Raw genomic sequence first — 24492 nt, 5'->3', positions numbered from 1 at the left:
ATTTCCGATTGGGGTAGAGAAAATCTAGTAGTTTTCAATGCCTCAAAAACTCAATTCCTCCATCTATCAACTCGACACAACCTCCCAGACAACTATCCCCTTTTCTTCAATGACACTCAACTGTCTCCCTTTTCCATAATGAATATCCTCGGTCTGTCCTTTGCTCATAATCTTAACTGGAAACTTCACATCTCATCTCTTGCTAAAACAGCTTCTATGAAGTTATGTTCTGAGGCGTCTCCGACAGTTTTTCTCGCCCCTCCAACTGCTTACTCTGTATAAGGGCCTTATCCGTCCCTGTATGGAGTACTCTTCGCATGTTTGGGGGGGTTTCAGTCACACAGCTTTGCTTGATAGGGTGGAATTGAAAGCTCTTCATCTCATCAACTCCCCTCCTCTGACTAACTGTCTTCAGTCTCTTTCTCACCGCCGAAATGTTGCATCCCTTTCTATATTTTATCGCTATTTTCATGGTAACTGTTCTACTGATCTTGCTAACTGCATGCCTCCCCTCCTCCTGCAGCCACGCTGCACAAGGCTTTCTTCTTCCTCTCATCCCTATTCTCTAATGCAAGAGTTAACCAGTATGCTCAATCATTCATCCCTGTCACTGGTAAACTCTGGAACTCCCTCCCTGCATCTGTATTCCCGAATTCCGACAACTTGTCTTCTTTAAAGAGGGAGGTATCGAGGCATTTGCTCCCCTAATTCTGGCCGACAGTTTTGGCACTTTTTAAAGTCTTTGGAGAGCCAGCGCTCAATCCTTTTCTAACTTTCTTTTTTCCCTTGGTTGGCCCTCTTCCCTACGTAAAAAAAAAAAAAAAATTCCTAAAGCCAAATTGATGATCCGATAATAACTTATGATCCTCCAGGAACCGTATCCAATATTTCTTTATCACCCTCTCACAAATCTTACCGACCACACTTGTTAAAGACACAGGTCTATAGTTAAGAGGCTCCTCCTTACTGCCTCCCTTATAAATGGGCACCACTTCAGCTCTTTTCCACTCTACCGGTACTTCCCCGGTTTCTAATGAGCACCTTATAATATCATATAATGGATCTATAAATTCTTCTCTACATTCCTTCAATAATTTTCCTGAAACTTCATCTGGTCCCATCGCTTTATCATCTTTAAGTTCCTCCAACATTTTATATAACTCCTTTTTAGGTATCTTAATGTCATCCATGTGCACATTTCCTTCTACATTCTGAGGCTTTACAAACATTGTTTCTTTAGTAAATACTTGTTGAAACCTATTATTTAGCAATTCTGCGATATTCTAAGGGTCATCTACTATCCCTTGCTCTCCTTTTAACCTTTCAATGGACTCTCTCTTTTTAAGTTTACCATTTATGAACCTGTAAAACAATTTTGGATGTTCCTTACTCTTGTCTACAATATCTTTTCAAATTTTCTTTCTTCCTCCTCCTTACCCTCACATACTCATTTCGCCACTCTATAATTCTCCTTATTTAGTATATTCCTGCTCTTTTTCCATCTTTTCCAAGCCACATCTCTCTTTTTCAATAGCCTTAACACAAGTTGCATTAAACCAATCCTTTCTTCCTTCCTCTCTCGGTTTATACTTTGGTACAAATTTCATAACTCCTTCTTTATAATATTTCATAAAAATTCATATTTTTTTTGCACTTCTCTGATTTGTAACATCTCCTCCCAATCTAATGTTCTGAAATAATTTTTCAAACTTTCTGTGTCCATCTTTCTATAATTCAATCTACCACTCCTGTATGTCTCATGTTTCCTTCACTGTGTTATTGCCATCTGCATTTCCATAACCACATGATCACTCTTCCCCAATGGACATTTGCATTGTATATCCCCACATAGGTACTCTTCTCGTGTTAAAACCAAATCCAGTCTAGCCGGTTTATCATCTTTATATCTAGTATTTTCTTTCACCTTCTGTTCCATCATATTTTCCATCATTAGATTAAGAAATCTCTCTCCCCATGCTTCCTCTCCAACACCACTTACTAGATTTTCCCAATCCACCTCCTTACAATTAAAATCTCCTACTAGTATCACCTTTCTTTTTCCAGTTAATACACTTTCCAAACTCTGTAAAGTATCCTTGATCATATTGTCATATTCCCTTACTGTCCAAGTATTTTTTTTAGGAGGTACATAGGACACCATGATTATTAATTCTTTTCCATCACTTTTTAACCTTATGCTTATCACTTCTGCATTGTTCTTCCCATACCAAACCTTATCCACATTTATTTCCTTCTTCGTCATACTCATAACTCCTCCTCCACCTCTACCCTCTCTATCCTTTCTCCATATATTATATTTATTATCCAAATTTACCTTTGTTTTTTCATGTAATTTTGTCTCAGTCAAACACACTATATCAGGCTTCTCCACCATCATATAGTCTTGCAATTCCAATCTACTTGACAGTATCCCATCTATATTAGTATACATTACGGTCCACCCACTGCTCCCTGTGTGTGTATTTACCTAGTTGTATTTACCTAGTTGTAGTTTTACAGGGCCTGGGCTTTATGCTCGTGTGGTCCCGTCTCCATATCTACACTTATCCAATTTTTCTTTAAAACTATGTACACTCTTTGCTGATACCACTTCCTCACTCAAACTGTTCCAAGTCTCAACACATCTTTTGGAAACTAAATTTTTAACATCTCTCAGACATCGTCCCTTCCTTAGTTTCTTACTATGCGATCTTGTGCTTCTAAAGTCATATTCTTCTCTCAGGATCAGTTTCTCATTATCCACTTCATCCATTCCGTTAATCAATTTATAAACTTGTATCAGATCCCTCTCTCTTCTCTGCTCCAAGGTTGGTAGATCCATTGCCTTTAGTCTCTCCTCATATGCCATCCCTTTAAATTCTGGAACCATTCTTGTAGCCATTTTTGTAGTCTCTAATTTTCTTATGTGTTTCTTTTATGGGAGTCCACACAACTCCTGCATATTCCAATCTAGGTCTTATTTTAGTACTTATCAATTTCTTCATCATTTCCTTGTCCATATAGTGAAATGCTACTCCAATATTCCTTAGCAAATTATACGTCTCTCTGAAAATTCTATCAATATGGCTAACCGGTTGATTATTTTCTTCCATTGTCACTCCCAAGTCCTTTTCCTTTTTACTTTTTCTAGTTCTACTCCATCTCCCATCTTATAGATTCCCACTGGTCGTCTTTCACTTTTTCCCATTTCCATGACATGGCTTTTGTCCACATTGAATTCCATCTCCCATTTTTGCTCCATTTCCAGATCTTGTTTAAGTCTTCCTGTAGTATTTCACAATCCTCTTTTGTTTAATGACTCTGTATTTCACATCCTCCTTGTTTATTTCTGCAGTTTCGATCATCCGCAAACAGATTTATGTAGCTGTTCACTCCTCTGGCATGTCATTTATATATATGAGGAAAAGTATTGGTGCCAATACTGACCCCTGTGGCACTCCGCTTTCTACTGTTCTCCACTTGGACTTCATATCTTTAACTATCGTCCTTATTTCTCTCCCCCTTAAGTAATTCTTCATCCATCTCAATGTGCTTCCTTTTAAGCCACCCTTCTCCTCTAACTTCCATAGTAATCTTTCATGTGGCACTTTATCAAAAGCCTTTTTTAGATCTAAATAAATACAGTCAACCCATCCCTCTCTCTTGTACTTTATCAACTATTCTAGAGTAGAAACTCAATAAATTTGTCACACATGACCGACCTTTTCTAAAACCAAATTGGCTATTTGATAATATTTTGTTGTCTTCAAGAAACTCGATCCATTGCTTCTTTATTACTTTTTCACACATCTTGCATATTACACTAGTTAGTGATACCGGCCTGTAATTTAAAGGTTCTTCCTTCCTTCCGCTCTTATATATGGGAACCACCTCAGCTCTTTTCCACTCCACTGGCACTGTTCCATTTTCTATTGAGCATTTTATGATGTTGTATATTGGACTTGCTAGTTCTTCCCTACATTCTTTCAGTATTCTGCCTGAGACTTCATCCGGTCCCATTGCCTTTTCCTCATCCAATTCCGTCATCAACTTTTTATTTCAAGCTTGGTTACTTTAATCTCTTTCATATAGACAGTCTCTATTACCCTGTGGTCTTTCAAATTTGGATTCCTTAGTAAAGACCTCATGAAATTTACTATTTAACAGTTCTGCCATACTTTTGGGTCTTCCACCATTCCGTTTTCTCCTTTTAACCTTTCTATTGTTTCTTTTTGTCTTATTTTTCCATTTATGAATCTGTAGAACAATTTTGGTTGTTCTTACATTTTTCGACAATGTCCTTTTCATAGTTCTTTTCTTCTTCCTTTCTCACCTTAGCATATTCATTTCTTGCTGTTTTGAAGTTTTCCTTATTTTCTGGATTTCTGTTTCTTGTCCACCTTTTCCATGCTCCATCTCGTTTCTCCTTTGCCCTAGCACATCTTGCATTAAACCAATCTTTCTTTCCTTCTTCTTTAGGTCTATATTTTGGAACATATTCCTGACCCCAGTTTTGTATATTTCCAAAAATAAGTTATATTTCTCTTGAACCGTTAATGAGTTTTCCATCTCCTCCCAGTTTACGTTTTAAAATAGTTCTTGAGATTCTCAATATCAGCCTTTCTGTAATTTAATCGGTCTCCTTTGTATGATTCATCTCTATCTTCCTTTCCTTCTTCTATATCCATCTCTAATATTACATGGTCACTCTTTCCCAATGGGCACTTGTATCTTATATCATCGTTAATTGGTATATCCCTTGTAAAAACTAGGTCTAATCTTGCCGGCTCATTGTTTCCTCTGAATCTTGTGTTTTCCTTTACTCTTTGGACCATCAAATTATCTATCATTAGGTTCAGGAATCTATCTCCCAGGCATCTTCCCCCATACCACTTTCATAATTTTCCCAGTCTACCTCCTTACAGTTGAAATCTCCTATCAATATCACTTTTCTCCTTTCCTTAATGATTCTTGTAAGACTCCTTATTGTGTCATCTATCATGTCTCTATATTCTTGGTTAGTCCATGAGTTTGTTTTGGTGGCACATATGTTCCAATGATTGTTAACTCCTTTTTGTTAATATGCATCTTAACATACAGTATTTCTGATTTTCCTTCCCAAACTCCACTTGATTTACCACTATCTCCTTCCTTAACATCATCATGACTCCTCCTCCTCCTTTACCCACTCTCTCTCTCCTCCATATATTATACCTTTTATCTATGTCTATTTTTATTGCCTCATTTAACTTTGTTTCCACCAGGCATACAATATCTGGTTCTTCTTTCTTTATGTAATCTCTTAATTCTAATTTACTAGATAAAATCCCATCTATGTTTGTATACATCATTTTAATCTCTTGTTCTTATCATTTTAGTTAAACTTGCTCCATTCTTTTCTCTTCTTTCTCTTTTATATACCATTTCCTTATCCTGTCTCCTATAATTCTCCAAAAAAATGCCTTCTCCTCCTCTGACCTTTCATTATTTTTTCTCTTGCTTCTGCCACCAGTTCATTGTGTCTCTTCCTTTCCTCCTCATTTCTATTTTTCTTTATATATATATCTTTGCAACCTTCTGTTTCTCTGAGTTTCGTTTTCTATATAGTACTTCTTCTGCTGCTGCTTGTGATTTTAGTAATATCTTAATTGGTCTCACTGTTCCTTCTTGATATGGTCCCATTCTATGGATTTCTTCTACTTCCTCTTCTAAGTTCTGTCTATCCTCGTCATTCAGATGTTTTAGTAGGTCTTTTACTGATTTCATTTCGTCTTTTTCCCTTCTTGGTCTATATTTAACATTTTTTTCTTTCAGTCCAAAAATAATTACGTGTGTGTGTGTGTGTGTATGTGTGTGTATTTACCTAATTGTATTTACCTAATTGTAACATACGGGAAAAGAGCTATGCTCGTGTTGTCCCATCTCCATATCTATTAATGTCCAGCTTTTTCTTAAAATCATGAATATTCCTTGCGTTGACCACTTCCACGTCTAAACTATTCCATGCTTCCACCCTTCTATGAGGGAAGCTATATTTTTCACATCTCTCCTATAAGTGGCCATTTTAGTTTTTCCCATGCCCTCTCGACATTCTTTCATTCCACATACACAGATCTTCCCTATCCATTTTTCCATGCCAATCATCACTCTGTATATTGCTATCAGGTCTCCCCTTTCTCTTCTGTTTTCCAGGGTCGGAAGTTGCATTCTTTTCAGTCTGTCTTCATAAGTCAAATCTCTTAAGTCAGGCACCATTTTGTTGCAGCCCTCTGTACTTTCTCTAGTTTCCTTATGTGTTTCTTTAAGTTCGAGCCCACTGTATTGTTGCATATTCAAGCCTCGGTCTTATCATTGCAGTAATTATTTTCTTCATCATTTCTTCATCTAAATATACGAACGCCACTCTTATGTTCCTCAATAAGTTCAATACTTCTCCAATTATTTTGTTTATATGTCTCTCTGGCGATAGGTCATTGGTAATTGTCACCCCAAGGTCTTTTCTTCATGACTGGTTTTATGTCTTCATTTCCTATCTTGTACATACTCCTGATTCTTCTTTCACTCTTGCCAAACTCTATTTTCTTGCATTTTGTCGTGTTGAACTCCATTTGCCATGTACAGCTCCATTTCCATATTCTGTCCAAGTCTTCCTGGAGTAGTTCGCAATCTTTGTCACATCTCACTTTTCTTAACAATTTTGCATCGTCTGCAAATAGGCTCACATAACTGGACACCCCATCCACCATGTCATTTATGTAGACCGCGAACATTACTGGTGCCAACACTGATCCCTGTGGAACTCCACTCTCCACCAAGCCCCATTCTGATGGTCTGTCCTTAATTATTGTTCTCATTTCTCTTCCTACCAAAAGTCTTCCATCCATTTTAGTAAACTGCCATGCACTCCTCCTACCATTTCAAGTTTCCAGATCAGTCTCCGGTGTGGTACCTTATCAAAGGCCTTTTTTAAATCCAGATATATTCCATCAGCCCAACCATCTCTTTCCTGTATTACATCTATCACCCTCGAATAGTAACATATCAGGTTTGTCGTGCATGAACGCCCTTTTCTAAAACCAAATTGACACTCACAAAGTATGTCATTTTTCTCCAAGAAGTCTGTCCATCTATTCTTCACCACCCTCTCACACATCTTAGCTACCACACTTGTAAGTGACACTGGTCTATAGTTCAATGGGTCTCTCTTGTTACCTGATTTATAGATTGGGACAATGTTAGCTCTTTTCCAGTCTTGGGGCACTACACCTTCCCTTAATGAGGCATCAATTACTTCACAAACTTTTTCTGCCAGTTGCTCCCTGCATTCTCTTAAAATCCATCCTGATACCCCATCAGGTCCCACAGCTTTTCTCACTTCTAAACTCCCCATCATATTCTTGATCTCCTCCACAGTTACTTGAAACTCCTTCATAATCCCTTTCTGTTCCATTACCAGTGGTTTGTCAAAAGCAGTCTCCTTTGTGAATACCTTCCGAAAGCATCCATTCATAGCCTCTGCCATTTCCTGGGATCTTCACTGCATACTCCATTTACTTCTAAACTTTCAATACTTTCTCTATTTTTGATGTTGTTGTTCACATGTCTGTAAAAAGCCTTGGTTGGTCTTTACATTTATCAATTATATCCTTTTCTTGTTTCTTTCTTTCTTCTCTTCTAATCAACACATATTCATTTCTTGCTCTTTTGTAACTTTCCCACTGCTTAATCCGTCTTTTCCTTCTCCACCTCTTCCATGCATCCTCTTTTCTTGTTCTAGCCTTTTCACATCTATCGTTAAACCAGTCCTGCTTTCCAACTTCTATGTTGTCTTATTGGTACAAATTTTTCTCACCTTCTTTGTATATTTTTATAAATTCCTTCCACTTTTCATTTGCTCCTTAGCACTCTTGAATTTCATCCAATTTGTCTCTTGAAAGAATTTCTTTAGGTTTCCAAAATCTGTCTTGGCATAATTCCATCTTCCCACTTTATATTCTTCATTTCTTCTAGATTTCTCTTCATCTATCACCTTGAACTCCAAAACTGCATGATCACTCTTTGCTAAAGGGCACTCCACCCTCATCTCCTCAATGACCATTGGCTCTGTACTAAAGACCAAGTCCAGTCTTGACGATGCTCCTCTCCTCCAAACCTAGTATCTTCTTTGACCCACTGAGTTAACACATTTTCCATTGCCAGTGTCAATAGTGTATTTCCCATGTTGTCTCTGATCCTTCCATTGACCAGTCCTCCCAACACACCTCTTTACAATTAAAATCTCCCATCATTATAGTTCGTTCACAGCCACCCAACATTTCTTCCAGACATGTTCCTGTATCACTTATCATTTCTTCATATTCCTGTACTGACCATGCATTTGTCTTAGGTGGTACGTACACCACTATGTAGTGCCTCTTTTTCCTTCATTAGTTTCTGCTCTGATCTTTAGCACTTCTGCCTTTCCCATACCTTCTTTCACTTGATCCACCTTTATATCTTTTTAACCAGCAACATCACTCCTCCTCCCATCTTACCTACTCTATTTCTTTTCCAAACATTATATTTCCTTCTCCAACCATCATCAGGTCTTCTCCTCTCTCAGTTTTGTTTCAGTAAGACCCACAATATCTGGGTTCTTGTCCTCAAGTAATCGTTGAGTTCTAAAATCCCGATATCACTCCATTTATGTTGAATACATTACATTCCGCTCATACGTAAGTTTCTTTAGTCCTTTCTTGCTGTACTTTTCTGGGTTATGAACCACTTCCTCAGTCTCATATCCAAGATTCTCCAGAAAACTCTTTCTTCTCCTCTTCTGTCCTCTCTTCATTTTTTCAAAGCCTCCTTTCTCAACTCATTTAACATTTCTCTTCCTTTTCACCGAGATCTCTTCTCAACCAAATCTTCCTTGTTGTTTCCTGCTGGGCTAGCCTCCATGACTTCTCCACCAATTCATCTACATCCTTTTGTGACCTAAGTTTGATTCTTATTGGCCTCATACCTTCTCTTGTGAACTTTCCAATTCTATGGAAGTCCTCTATTTCTTGTACTAGGTCTTTTCCCTCCTCCTGCACCACATTAATGATATTATTTATCACCTTTTTATGTTTTCTCTCTCCATTTTACTCGGTGTCTTATCCTCCTCCACACCAAATATCACCACACATCTCTTTTTGTCTACAGTTTCCCTCACCAATGTCTCATTTGTGTGTGTGTGTTTGTGTGTGTGTATTTACCTAATTGTATTTTACCTAATTGTAACATACGGGAAAAGAGCTATGCTCGTGTTGTCCCGTCTCCATATCTATTAATGTCCAGCTTTTTCTTAAAATCATGAATATTCCTTGCGTTGACCACTTCCACGTCTAAACTATTCCATGCTTCCACCCTTCTATGAGGGAAGCTATATTTTTTCACATCTCTCCTATAAGTGGCCATTTTAGTTTTTCCCATGCCCTCTCGACATTCTTCCATTCCACATACACAGATCTTCCCTATCCATTTTTCCATGCCAATCATCACTCTGTATATTGCTATCAGGTCTCCCTTTCTCTTCTGTTTTCCAGGGTTGGAAGTTGCATTCTTTTCAGTCTGTCTTCATAAGTCAAATCTCTTAAGTCAGGCACCATTTTGTTGCAGCCCTCTGTACTTTCTCTAGTTTCCTTATGTGTTTCTTTAAGTTCGAGCCCACTGTATTGTTGCATATTCAAGCCTCGGTCTTATCATTGCAGTAATTATTTTCTTCATCATTTCTTCATCTAAATATACGAACGCCACTCTTATGTTCCTCAATAAGTTCAATACTTCTCCAATTATTTTGTTTATATGTCTCTCTGGCGATAGGTCATTGGTAATTGTCACCCCAAGGTCTTTTTCCTCATGACTGGTTTTATGTCTTCATTTCCTATCTTGTACATACTCCTGATTCTTCTTTCACTCTTGCCAAACTCTATTTTCTTGCATTTTGTCGTGTTGAACTCCATTTGCCATGTACAGCTCCATTTCCATATTCTGTCCAAGTCTTCCTGGAGTAGTTCGCAATCTTTGTCACATCTCACTTTTCTTAACAATTTTGCATCGTCTGCAAATAGGCTCACATAACTGGACACCCCATCCACCATGTCATTTATGTAGACTGCGAACATTACTGGTGCCAACACTGATCCCTGTGGAACTCCACTCTCCACCAATCCCCATTCTGATGGTCTGTCCTTAATTATTGTTCTCATTTCTCTTCCTACCAAAAGTCTTCCATCCATTTTAGTAAACTGCCATGCACTCCTCCTACCATTTCAAGTTTCCAGATCAGTCTCTGGTGTGGTACCTTATCAAAGGCCTTTTTTAAATCCAGATATATTCCATCAGCCCAACCATCTCTTTCCTGTATTACATCTATCACCCTCGAATAGTAACATATCAGGTTTGTCGTGCATGAACGCCCTTTTCTAAAACCAAATTGACACTCACAAAGTATGTCATTTTTCTCCAAGAAGTCTGTCCATCTATTCTTCACCACCCTCTCACACATCTTAGCTACCACACTTGTAAGTGACACTGGTCTATAGTTCAATGGGTCTCTTGTTACCTGATTTATAGATTGGGACAATGTTAGCTCTTTTCCAGTCTTGGGGCACTACACCTTCCCTTAATGAGGCATCAATTACTTCACAAACTTTTTCTGCCAATTGCTCCCTGCATTCTCTTAAAATCCATCCTGATACCCCATCAGGTCCCACAGCTTTTCTCACTTCTAAACTCCCCATCATGTTCTTGATCTCCTCCACAGTTACTTGAAACTCCTTCATAATCCCTTTCTGTTCCATTACCAGTGGTTTGTCAAAAGCAGTCTCCTTTGTGAATACCTTCCGAAAGCATCCATTCATAGCCTCTGCCATTTCCTGGGATCTTCACTGCATACTCCATTTACTTCTAAACTTTCAATACTTTCTCTATTTTTGATGTTGTTGTTCACATGTCTGTAAAAAGCCTTGGTTGGTCTTTACATTTATCAATTATATCCTTTTCTTGTTTCTTTCTTTCTTCTCTTCTAATCAACACATATTCATTTCTTGCTCTTTTGTAACTTTCCCACTGCTTAATCCGTCTTTTCCTTCTCCACCTCTTCCATGCATCCTCTTTTCTTGTTCTAGCCTTTTCACATCTATCGTTAAACCAGTCCTGCTTTCCAACTTCTCTATGTTGTCTTATTGGTACAAATTTTTCTCACCTTCTTTGTATATTTTATAAATTCCTTCCACTTTTCATTTGCTCCTTAGCACTCTTGAATTTCATCCAATTTGTCTCTTGAAAGAATTTCTTTAGGTTTCCAAAATCTGTCTTGGCATAATTCCATCTTCCCACTTTATATTCTTCATTTCTTCTAGATTTCTCTTCATCTATCACCTTGAACTCCAAAACTGCATGATCACTCTTTGCTAAAGGGCACTCCACCCTCATCTCCTCAATGACCATTGGCTCTGTACTAAAGACCAAGTCCAGTCTTGACGATGCTCCTCTCCTCCAAACCTAGTATCTTCTTTGACCCACTGAGTTAACACATTTTCCATTGCCAGTGTCAATAGTGTATTTCCCCATGTTGTCTCTGATCCTTCCATTGACCAGTCCTCCCAACACACCTCTTTACAATTAAAATCTCCCATCATTATAGTTCGTTCACAGCCACCCAACATTTCTTCCAGACATGTTCCTGTATCACTTATCATTTCTTCATATTCCTGTACTGACCATGCATTTGTCTTAGGTGGTACGTACACCACTATGTAGTGCCTCTTTTTCCTTCATTAGTTTCTGCTCTGATCTTTAGCACTTCTGCCTTTCCCATACCTTTTTCACTTGATCCACCTTTATATCTTTTTAACCAGCAACATCACTCCTCCTCCCATCTTACCTACTCTATTTCTTTTCCAAACATTATATTTCCTTCTCCAACCATCATCAGGTCTTCTCCTCTCTCAGTTTTGTTTCAGTAAGACCCACAATATCTGGGTTCTTGTCCCTCAAGTAATCGTTGAGTTCTAAAATCCCCGATATCACTCCATTTATGTTGGAATACATTACATTTCGCTCATATGTAAGTTTCTTTAGTCCTTTCTTGCTGTACTTTTCTGGGTTATGAACCACTTCCTCAGTCTCATATCCAAGATTCTCCAGAAAAACTCTTTCTTCTCCTCTTCTGTCCTCTCTTCATTTTTTTTCAAAGCCTCCTTTGTGTGTGTGTGTGTGTTTTACTGTTTGATCTGCTGGAGTCTGTGACGAGACAGCCAGCTGTTACCCTACGGAACGAGCTCAGAGCTCATTATTTCCGATCTTCAGATAGGCCTGAGACCAGGCACACACCACACACCGGGACAACATGGTCACAACTCCTCGATTTACATACCGTACCTACTCACTGCTAGGTGAACAGGGGCTACACGTGAAACGAGACACACCCAAATATCTCTACCCGGCCGGGGAATCGAACCCCGGTCCTCTGGCTTGTGAAGCCAACGCTCAAACCACTGAGCTACCAGGCGTGTGTGTGTGTGTGTATTTAACTAGTTGTATTTACCTAGTTGTAGTTTTACAGGGCCTGGGCTTTATGCTCGTGTGGCCCCGTCTCCATATCTACACTTATCCAATCTTACTTTAAAAGTGTGCACACTCGTTGCAGACACTACTTCTTCATCTAAACTGTTCCACGTCTCAATACATCTCTGCGGGAAACTATATTTTTTAATATCTCTCAGACATCTTCCTTTCTCAGCTTTTTACTATGCGATCTTGTGCTTGATGTCATATTCTTCTCTCAGGATCAGTTTCTCATTATCCACTTGGTCCATTCCGTTGATCAATTTATAGACTTGTATCAGGTCTCCTCTCTCCCTTCTTTGTTCCAAGGTTGGTAGATCCATAGCCTTTAGTCTCTCCTCATATGTCATCCCTTCAAGTTCTGGGACCATTCTTGTAGCCATTTTTTGTAGCCTCTCCAATTTTCTTATGTGTTTCTTTTATGAGGGGTCCACACTACTCCTGCATATTCCAATCTGGGTCTTATTATAGTATTTATCAATTTCTTCATCATTTCTTTGTCCATGTAGTGAAATGCTACTCCAATATTCCTCAGCAAATTATATGTTTCTCTAAAAATTCTATCAATATGGCTTACTGGTTGATTGTTTTCTTCCATCGTCACTCCTAAGTCCTTTTCCTTTTTACTTTCTCCAGTTCTACTCCATCTCCCATCTTATAGATTCCCACAGGTCGTTTTTCACTCTTTCCCATTTCCATGACATGGCTTTTGTTCACATTGAATTCCATTTCCCACTTCTTACTCCATTCCCAGATCTTATTTAGGTCTTCTTGCAGTATTTCACAATCCTCCTTTTGCTTTATAACTCTGCACAGTTTCGTATCATCCGCAAACAAATTTATGTAGCTGTTCACTCCTTCTGGCATGTCGTTAATATAAATGAGGAAAAGTATTGGTGCCAATACTGACCCCTGTGGCACTCCGCTTTCTACTGCTCTCCACTTGGACTTCATATCTTTAACTACCGTCCTTATTTCTCTCCCCCTCAAATAATTTTCTATCCATCTCAATGTGCTTCCTTTTAAGCCACCCTTCTCCTCTAACTTCCACAGTAATCTTGCATGTGGCACTTTGTCAAACGCCTTTTTAAATCCAAATAGATGCAGTCAACCCATCCTCTCTCTTGTACTCTATCAACTATTCTAGAATAGAAACTCAATAAATTAGTTACACAAGACCGTCCTTTTCTAAAACCAAATTGGCTATTTGATATTAATTTGTTGTCTTCAAGGAACTTGATCCATTGTTTCTTTATTATTCTTTCACACATCTTGCATATTACACTAGTTAGTGATACCGGTCTGTAATTTAAAGGTTCTTCTTCCTTCCACTCTTATATATGGGAACCACCTCAGCTCTTTTCCATTCTACTGGCACTGTTCCATTTTCTATTGAGCATTTTATGATGTTGTATATAGGACTTGCTAGTTCTTCCCTACATTCTTTCAGTATTCTGCCTGAGACTTCATCCGGTCCCATTGCCTTCTCTTCATCCAGTTCCTTCATTAACTCTTTTATTTCAAGCTTGGTTACTTTAATCTCTTTCATATAGATTGTCTCTATTACCCTGTGGCCTCTCAAATTTGGATTCTTTAGTAAAGACCTCCTGGAATTTTTATTTAATAGTTCTGCCATACTTTTGGGTCTTCCACCATCCCGTTCTCTCCTTTTAACCTTTCTATTGTTTCTTTTTGCCTAATTTTTCCATTTATGAATCTATAGAACAATTTTGGTTGCTCCTTACATTTTTCGACAATATCTTTTCAAGTTCTTTTCCTCTTCCTTCCTCACCTTAACATATTCATTTCTCGCTGCCTTGAAGTTTTCCTTGTTTGTTGGATTCTATTTCTCCTCCACCTTTTCCATGCTCCATCTCTTTTCTCCTTTACCCTAGCACACCTTGCATTAAACCAATCTTTCTTTCCTTCTTCTTTGGTCTATATTTTGGGACATATTCCCTGACTCCTGTTTTGTATATTTCCAAAAATAAGTTATATTTGTCTTGCATTGTCTCTGAGTTTTCCATCTCCTCCCAGTCTACGTTTTTAAAATAGTTCTTGAGATTCTCAATATCAGCCTTTCTGTAATTTAATCGGTCTCCTTTGTATGAAATCTCTATCTTCCTTTCCTTCTTCTATATCTATTTCTAATATTGCATGGTCACTCTTTCCCAATGGGCACTTATATCTTATATCGTCATTCATTTGTATACCCCTTGTAAAAACTAGGTCCAATCTCGCCGGCTCGTCATTTCCTCTGAATCTTGTGCATTCCTTTACTCTCTGGTCCATCATATTGTCTATCATTAGGTTTAAGAATCTTTTTCCGCAGGCTTCTTCCCCCATACCACTTTCATAATTTTCCCAGTCCACTTCTTTACAGTTGAAATCTCCTACTAATATCACTTTTCTCCTTTCTTTAACTATTCTCATTAGACTCTTTATTGTGTCATCTATCATGTCTTTATATTCTTGATTGGTCCATGAATTTGTTTTGGTGGCACATATGTTACAATGATTGTTATCTCTTTTTATTAATATGCATCTTAATATACAATACTTCTGCTTTTCCTTCCCACATTCCACTTGATTGATCACTATCTCCTTCCTTAACATTATCATGACTCCTCCTCCTCCTTTACCCACTCTGTCTCTTCTCCATACATTATACCTATTATCCAAGACTATTTTGATTTCATCATTTAGTTTTGTTTCAGTCAGGCACACAATATCTGGATTTTCTTTTCTTATGTAATCTCTTAATTTTAATTTACTTGATAAAACCCCGTCTATGTTCGTATACATCATTTTTAGTCTTTTGCCTTTATCATTTTTAGTTAAACTTGTTCCACTTTTTTCTCTTCCTTCTTGTTTATATACCATTTCCTTATCCTGTCTCCTAGAATTCTCCAAAAAAAATGCCTTCTTCTCCTCTTCTGACCTTTCATTATTCTTTTCCTTACTGCTGCTGCCAGTTCATTGTATCTCTTCCTTTCTTCCTCATTTCTATTTTTCTTTATATAGATATCCTTGCAGCCTTCTGTTTCTCTAAGTTTTGTTGTTCTATATAATATTTCTTCTGTTGCTGCTTGTGATTTTAGTAATATTTTAATTGGTCTCGTTTTTCCTTCTTGATATGGTCCCATTCTGTTTATTTCTTCTACTTCCTCTTCCAAGTTCTGCCTATCTTCGTCATTAAGATTCTTCAGTAGGTCTTTGACTGATTTCATTTCTTCTTTTCTCTTTTGGTCTATATTTTATATTTTTCTTTTATTCCAAATACGACTACACTCTTCTTTTTTTTCTGCAATTTCTCTAACTAGATTTTCTTTTGTCTTGAGGACTCCTATCATTTTGTTTGTCATATTTTCTTCTTTTTCTTTAAGTTGTTCTTGAATCACCTGAAAATTGGCCTTATCTTTCTTATCTTGGACTCTCCATGCTTGTACTTCTTTTTTAATCACGTTCTGTACTCTTTCCTCTTCCTTGTTTACTAGATCTTTCAGCTTCTCCTTTTCTTTCTCGGCTTTACCGAGTCCTTCTTCCATCTGCTTCTTGTAGGTAGCTACTTCCTTTTTTAGTTCTTCGTTTTCCGCTCTTAGCCTAGCTTCATTTTCTTCCACTTTTCTTATACACAGTCCATCCATCACTCTCTCTCTCTGTGTGTGTGTGTGTGTGTGTGTGTGTGTGTGTGTGTTTCACTGTTTGATCTGCTGCAGTCTCTGATGAGACAGCCATACGTTACCTTACGGAACGAGCTCAGAGCTCATTATTTCCGATCTTCGGATAGGCCTGAGACCAGGCACACACCACACAACGGGACAACAAGGTAACAACTCCTCGATTTACATCCTGTACCTACTCACTGCTAGGTGAACAGGGGCTACACGTGAAAGGAGACACACCCAAATATCTCCACCCGGCCGGGGAATCGGACCATGGTCCTCTGGCTTGTGAAGCCAGCGCTCCAACCACTGAGCTACTGGGCGTGTGTGTGTGTGTTTGTGTGTGTGTACACATACTTAAGTTTGTTCAGGCAACAATCCTTTGTTATCAAGGCTACAAATATTACAGTTAACTCAATTAATGCTAATATTGTGTTCCCGGAGACGTACGTGTTATTAAAAATTGCGTTATTCAAACATAATTTTTCCATATATAACAATGCTAATATGGGGGTGTTATGTTTCTGTTCTACTGTATTTGATGGCTCATAAGACACATCTTTTTTCTCAAAAAAAGGTCTCAGGAAATGACCCTATGAGGCCAAGGTTCAGTAATAAGACAGTGGTTGGTGGCAGCAGATGCTCAAAAATCAAATGCCAGATATCTTTGCAGATGTAAACAAAGTGATGATAGGTACTACAAAACAATAAAACTCTATCTTTATAGGTAGCAGTATAAGTATAATGATAAGTATAGAATGACACCAGTCAGGAAGAATTTGCCAAGTGACCATGCACCAAGCATTGTATATTGTATGAACCAAAGAAACACAGTCAGTGTCGGTGATCTTGATTTTGACACAGACAAGCTTCAGTGCATTTTTTAGTGTGATGCCATTACTCCATGAGGTAAGACACACTTTCATATAATTAAAATTGCACCTATCTTTTAACATTCTTACCTTGCATACATGTAAAAGATGACGATAAAAAAAATTATGATTATTAACCCTGTAGTCTCTGACTCTCTCACAGTCACTGCCAATACCATATGCCAGGTACATGTTTACATCTTACAAGTCACAGCAGGATTTGTGTGTAGCCTACTAGCAAAGATCAGAGTTTTAAAATTCAAAATATTGGGATCTAATAATGATGTAAATGCATGTGAGTCTTCAAATATCAGGTGAAATCCTTCACTTCATATTCAGAGTTTAAATCTGCTCACTCATTTATCTTATGAGTTAGCTTATGTGTTGCTTTCACCACAATAGAGTGATCCCTCGTTTATCGCGGTTAATGGATACCAGAACACCCCGCGAAAGGTGAAAAACCGCGAAGTAGGATTTGCCCCCTCTCCATAGGAATTTTGGTTTATGTTTTTGTGGGTACCAGAATGTTTAAAATATGTAAATAGTATTTTTACTTTACATATACAGTATTTTACTTAAATCTATTTAATTATAAAACCTTATACAGTAATTATACATTTACTCTCTCTCTCTCTCTCTCTCTCTCTCTCTCTCTCTCTCTCTCTCTCTCTCTCTCTCTCTCTCTCTCTCTCTCTCTCTCTCTCTCTCTCTCTCTCTCTCTCATGATCTCTCTCACTCACCCTCTTCTGCCCTCTTTGATCATATGCAAAAATTTCATTTTTTCACTGATGGTCATCATCTCCCTCTTCCTCTTGGGCTCACTAGAGGAAGCTTTCGCAGGGGGACAGGGCTTAGGCGGCATTGTAAGGGCTTAACGAATCACCACTTATAAAAAAGTTATCGCGAACACAACACTAAGATATAGTATGTGAAATAGTTAACAGCATGGACAAGACTGGCAAGATACAACCAAGGCCTATGGAATAGAAGGTCGACCTACGAGGCATTCATAATGGGTCTAATATGAGCATCAGTGACGTCAGCCGGTTCACAAGTGGTCAGGGTGGGGACGTTAGCAAGCTGCCTGGTAGGTATTCACGTGCTACTCTCTTTCCCATTCTCTCTCTCTCTGTTCTGTGCCAACATCGGTCACAATGCCGAGTTGTGCAGTGCGTAACTGTTTTAATTATCATTAACATATAATATGTAGTATATAGTATGTGATAAATGAAAACCATTATTTTTTTTCCTGGTAATTTTGCACCTTACGACATTAGTTAATTTCTGATGTCTAGTTATTGAGAGGTCCCCATTCAGTTACTTGTGTAGATATAAATTGCCTCAGTTATATATGTAACATAAAAATGAAATAATGATAATAATAATAATAATAATTATGATAATAATAATAATAATAATGTAAGAACATAATGAGAACTTTTGGAAGGGTGATGAAGGGATATGCGGGCTGTGGATGAGTACTTTATTCCTGACTAGTATCGCTGTTATAGCTTCATCAGAGGAAATTATTTCATTTCTTCTGAAGAAGCTATAACAGCGAAATAATAATAATAATAATAATAATAATAATAATAATAATAATAATAATAATAATAATAATAATAATAATAATCATAACGAAAACAGCAACATTATATTAATGATAATGATAATAAGAGCAAAAGTTTAATAATAGTAAAAATAATAATTATAATAACAATAATAATAATAATAATAATAGTAATAATATTAATAATAATTAGTAACAGCAAGAGTATTGATATCATTAAGTATGATGAAAAAAAAAAGAGAAAGAGTGCTCTGACAGTTGAGAGAGAGAGAGAGAGAGAGAGAGAGAGAGAGAGAGAGAGAGAGACCTGCTGGCAAGTAGAGGGTGTGGGGAGTAATAGGAGGCAGAGAAGCCTTCACAAAACTTGTCTCCTGTGCCAGGTAAGTATGATTTGCTCAGAGGGCAGAGGGAGAGCGTGAGGTTTCCGTGCAAGAAAGACACGTCCTGGGAGGACCCTCCCTTGTTGGTGAACCTGCTGATGTCACTAGCCCCAGCTCTTTTACCCTTAGAGCTGCGCGTAGGTCGACCTTCTATTCTATGGGCCTTGGATACAACAAGGGAAGATGTTGGGTGAGGCTGCATATGTATATGAACAATACATGTACAGTGCTTTACGTACATTGTCGTTGTTATTACACACCAACTTACCGAATTACTGTACGTACAGTATTTGTAAGTGATGCCACAGACCCCGTGATATAGCGAAAAATCCGTAGAACGTATCTATGAGTATGTATAAAAACCATGTAACAGTGAAGCCGTGAAAGTCGAACCGCAAAATAGCGAGGGAACACTGTATTTGTGTTCTGCCCTTCTATTGCCTGCTATAATGGATATCATATTTTTGTATTCATGTATGATCATGCCATGAGGATTACCTTGACTCTGAGGTACTGAGTGTGATAGTTCAGAGACCAAAAGCACTGTGGGTGCACGTGATGTAATCAAGTTGGGTTAACCTGCGTTAAATCAAGTAAATTGAGTTATTTAATCTCCTTGAATATGAAGTCACATTACATCAAAATCGTGTTATTCAAACTCCCGTTAATTGAGAGTTGACTACAGTAATACTCCGCTTAACAAACATTCGTCTAATGAATTTCCGGTTTAACGTACTATATAAAGTTAGACCAAAAAGTCCTCATAATGTACAACCACATCCGTTTTAGCAAATTTTCTGGGTTTGAATTTGCCGGGTGAGGGAACGAATGTGGCAGCTTCGCTGTGATTGGCTGGCTAACCGCCTCTGTCTCTAGCGCTCCTGGAGCTGGATCCAAGATTTTTTAACCTCAGAACAATCTCCTGCCGCGAAATGGCATCCATGAACGCTGGTGGGACGGTGATGAGGTTGCTCTGAGATTGCTGGGAACACCACCTTTGGAGGTGGTGATACTGTCTTATATATGCATTTATGTTCACAAAACAACACTTCTATTAGCTTTTTACAAACCTTGCCCCCAAGAAAGGATTGTTTTGTAATGCATAAAGTGAAATCTTACGTGGAATACCAGAAAATAAAGCAGAGATGAGATCGCCCACAAATGATGCGGAGACTCACGGTGACCCGGCCGCTTCTTCTTCTTGTGACCCTTTTAGCCTGTGTGTTGTCTTTCCCCATGATTTTTGTTTCCACTGCTCTATTGCCTGCTATAATGGATATCATATCTTAGTATTTATATATGCGCCATGAGGATAACCTGGACTCCGTAGCAGTGAGTGTTAGTGAAATAGTAATGAAATACCACAGTATTTCATTACTAATTCACTATCACTCACTGCCACGGAGTCCAGGTTATTCTCATGGCATGAGCATATATGAATATTAAGATATGATATCCATATAATAGCAGCACAGTGAAGTGAAACATAAATCCCGTGGTGAAAGACAACACGCCAAGCTAAAAGGGTCACAAGAAGAAGAAAAAGCGGCCGAGTCACCGTGAGTCTCCATATCGTCTGTGGGCGATCTCATCTCTGTTTTACTTTCTGGTATTCCACGTAAGATTTCACTTTATGCATTACAAAACAAGTCTTTCTTGGGGGCAAGATTTATAAAAAGCTAATAGAAATATATATAATTTTTTTTTAACCCATGTGGCATGTTGGGTACCAGCCCAGAACGCATCCCCGCTATTTCCATTATTTCCTATAGGAAAATTACGTCCGCTTAACGAATTTCCGCTCTACAAACAGCTTTGACACCCCCTATCCTGTTCGTTTAGCGGAGTATTGCTGTATTTTTTTTTCTTGTGAAGCTAACAACCTCTGTAATCAATATAATGAATGTATGATAGGTTTAACAATGAATGATCTTGTATTCTGTCTGGGTCTGCTTGCAGGCAGAGCAGGAAAAGGAGCGACCAGGCACGCAGGCACCACTCTCAGGCCGTGTGCGTTGGATGACCGCTTACCTCACCAAGCGTCTGGCAGCCTGGACTACTCTCAAGCAGCTCTACTCTCAACACCAGGTTTGCTTATGCCCAGCAGCAAGTGTCTTTCCCTTAACTGATCGTTCTATGTTGTTTTCCTTCACTATTAGTCTTAATTGCATCTTTTTCTCTTTTTCTTTGTCAAGTTATAGCTTCACCTCTTCACTCAGGGTAATGGAAAACGCCCCCAGCACAGGGGAGCATCCTCCCAGGACGTGTCTTTCTTGCACGGAAACCTCACGCTCTCCCTCTGCCCGCTGAGCAAATCATACTTACCTGGCACAGGAGACAAGTTTTGTGAAGGCTTCTCTGCCTTCTATAAGTTCTATTACTGCCCCACACCCTCTACTTGCCAGCAGGTCTCTCTCTCTCTCTCTCTCTCTCTCTCTCTCTCTCTCTCTCTCTCTCTCTCTCTCTCTCTCTCTCTCTCTCTCTCAGAGCAAGAAATATATACACCAAGGTCAGAAGAGAGGAAGAGGCTAAATATGAGAACATAGTGGATAAATATGAGTGACCCCAAGCTTTTCTTTAAGTATATTAGTAGTAAAACTAAGATTAAAAGTGCTATCCAAAGATCGAATGTGGATGGAGAGATCATAGAAAGGAAAGGGAGATAACACAGGTTCTGAACAACAAGTTTAAAGAAGTATTTGTGGAGGACACGAACCAGCTGCAGGAACAAGAAAGACGGTAAATACTGGGCACACAAGTTGGAATCAGTTGACTTTGATAGAGAAGAAATAGTGAAGAGACTCCAGTCGTTGGATGTTAACAAGGCACTAGGACCGGACCAGATGTCGGGTTGGGTGTTAAAAAGTTGCACTGAAGAATTGAGCTGGCCAATTTATCAACTATATATAAAATCACTGGAAGAAGGATATGTACCCAAAACATGGAAGGAGGCACAAATAGTGGCTATTCATAAGGGAGGAAGTAAAGAGGCACCATTGAATTATAGACCTGTCTCATTATTGTGCATATTGGTGAAGGTGCTGGAGGGAATGGTATGAGATAGATGGATGGAGTTTTTGGAAGGAGAGGAAAGTTTGTCAAATAACCAGTTCGGCTTCAGAAAGGGAAGGTCATGCATCACCAACCTGTTAAGTTTTTACTCTAGAGTAATTGTTATTGTGAATCAAAAAGGAGGATGGGCTGATTGTGTTTATCTCTATCTAAGAAAGGCATTTGATAAAGTATCACAGCTGACTGATCTGGAAGTTGAAAAGTTATGGTGGTACAGGAGGGAAGCTATTGGAATGGACAAAAAGTTATTTGACAGGGAGGAAAATTAAGACAATGGTAAGGGGTGAAAGTTCCATATGGGCTGAAGTAACAAGTGGAGTGTTGGCACCCCTAATGTTCCTAATATATGTAAATGACCTACCAGATGGAGTGGGAAGTTATATTAATCTGTTTGCGGACGATGCTAAGATGATGCGACAAGTGAAAACACTGGATGACTGTCATAGGCTAGAACGGGACTTGGATCTCCTGCATGAATAGAGCATAAAGTGGAAGATGGAGTTTAATGCTGACAAGTGTCATGTTTTGGATATGGGAAGAAGTATCCACAGACCACATGCAAGATACAATTTGGGCAGGACTGATATTAAATGTACAGAGAGAGAAAAAGATCTATGGGTTGTAGTACAGGACAACCTGTCACCAGAGGGACATATAAACAAAATTGTGGGAGAAGGGTTGGCAATAGTAGCTAATATAAGAACAACTTTTGTTCACCTTAGTGAGTCTCTGGTAAAGAAAATCATAGAAGCAATTCTGAGGCCAAAACTAGAGTATGCCCAGGTAGTGTGGGCACTGCACCTAAAGAAGCACACAAGGAAGCTAGAAAGGGTGCAAAGAGTTGCAACCAAGTTAGTACTGACCCTGCAAGATATGGATTACCAAGAGAGATTGCATGCCCTGCAGCTGCCAACTTTGGAAGAAAGAAGGAAGCGAGGAGATATGATTCAGATGTTCAAATGCGTGAAGGGGATGGACAAGATTGACCGAGAGGACTTCCACGAGCTAGACACTGAGAGGAGAACGAGAGGTGGTCATGAGTTCAAGCTGAGATTGCCGGGATACATGACTGATATCGGGAAGTATAGCTTCCCAGTGAGAGCTGTTCGCACTTGGAATAAACTACTTGGAGAGATAGTGAGAATAAGTAATATTCATAGTTTCAAGGAAAAGTATAATGAGTGGATGAAAGCGAGTGGGACACCACAAGTTTAGCTCATCTCCCGCACCAAATTTATAGGTAAACTCTTATAGGTAAACTCTCTCTCTCTCTCTCTCTCTCTCTCTCTCTCTCTCTCTCTCTCTCTCTCTCTCTCTCTCTCTCTCTCTCTCTCTCTCTCTCTCTCTCTCTCTCTCTTTCTTCTTCTTCTTCTTCTTCTTCTTCATTGTATTTCTGTAAAAATATATCATATTTCTCTTGTACAGTCTTTCTGCACATAATATTACTCCACTCAATATCAGCAAAATAAATCCTTAATTTTTCAAAATCCGCTCTTACATAATTTAATCTCTCCTTTATAGTCCTCTTTGTAACATCTAATCTTCGTCCTGCATTTGCATCTCTAATGTCACATGTTCACTTTTCCCCATTGGACTAAGGTATTGTATGATTGGAGGGAGCTCTGGTTTCTTTGTGAAAACTAGGTCAAGCAACAATGGTTCTTCTTCCCCCTTAATTTTGTACCTTGTTGACTCCTCCACCCACTGGTCCATTGTATTAACCATAGTCAACTGTAACACTTTCTCGCTCCATTGCTCAGCATTATCCATTACTTTTATCTCTCTCCCCAGTTTATTTTTTTTACAGTTAAAGTCTTCGACTAAAAGTATTCTTCTATCTCTTCTTATCATGTTATCTAGGCACTTTATCACCTCTCTTTGCATATCTTTATGTTCTTCTGATCTCCATGTATTAGTCTTTGGTGGAACATATGTAATTATGATTTTTCTTTTCATCAAATCTTCTGTTTTGATTGTTACTCCCATTATTTCCACTTTGTCCTCTCCATATAGCACATCCTCCACACATATGTTATCACGAACCATTATTAGCACTCCTCCTCCCCCTTTATCCTTCCTGTCCCTCCTCCAGGTATTATATCCTTCCTCTTTAACCCTTTCACTACGGTGACGCCTATGTGGGTGTCATGAAGCCCCAATAGCAAATACGGTGACGCCTACGTAGACGTCATATTTCTTTTCTGAGCTTTCTTCAGTTCAGTTGTCCTGTATAGTGTGTTGGATGCCAACTACACACGCCGTATGCTGTCCTTGAAATCCTAGTGCTCCTCGCACCATCCTTGTCTCCACCAATCACAAAAGATAAGCTACATGCATCCCGC

The 24492-nt window shown here is 38.6% G+C and overlaps 1 protein-coding gene across 5 annotated transcripts in view; it reads left to right on the top strand.

Moving 5' to 3' along the window:
* Nucleotides 1–24492, top strand: part of LOC123498677 (dynein-1-alpha heavy chain, flagellar inner arm I1 complex-like) — a 368589-nt gene that overhangs the window by 11232 nt on the left and 332865 nt on the right. The window contains exons 1-2 of one of the 5 annotated variants that reach the window (XM_045246014.1): nucleotides 20582–20687; nucleotides 21038–21166. In XM_045246014.1, the coding sequence (XP_045101949.1) occupies nucleotides 21098–21166 (69 nt within the window). In that variant the 5' untranslated portion in view covers nucleotides 20582–20687; nucleotides 21038–21097. Of the gene's footprint in view, nucleotides 1–20581; nucleotides 20697–21037; nucleotides 21167–24492 lie in introns of those variants that run through there. The other 4 variants (XM_045246015.1, XM_045246013.1, XM_045246012.1 and 1 more) reach the window with 4 other exon arrangements.

The sequence above is a fragment of the Portunus trituberculatus genome, chromosome 48, assembly GCF_017591435.1.
Source record: "Portunus trituberculatus isolate SZX2019 chromosome 48, ASM1759143v1, whole genome shotgun sequence".
Classification (NCBI taxonomy): domain Eukaryota; kingdom Metazoa; phylum Arthropoda; class Malacostraca; order Decapoda; family Portunidae; genus Portunus; species Portunus trituberculatus.
This window is presented reverse-complemented; position numbering and strand designations above follow the sequence as displayed.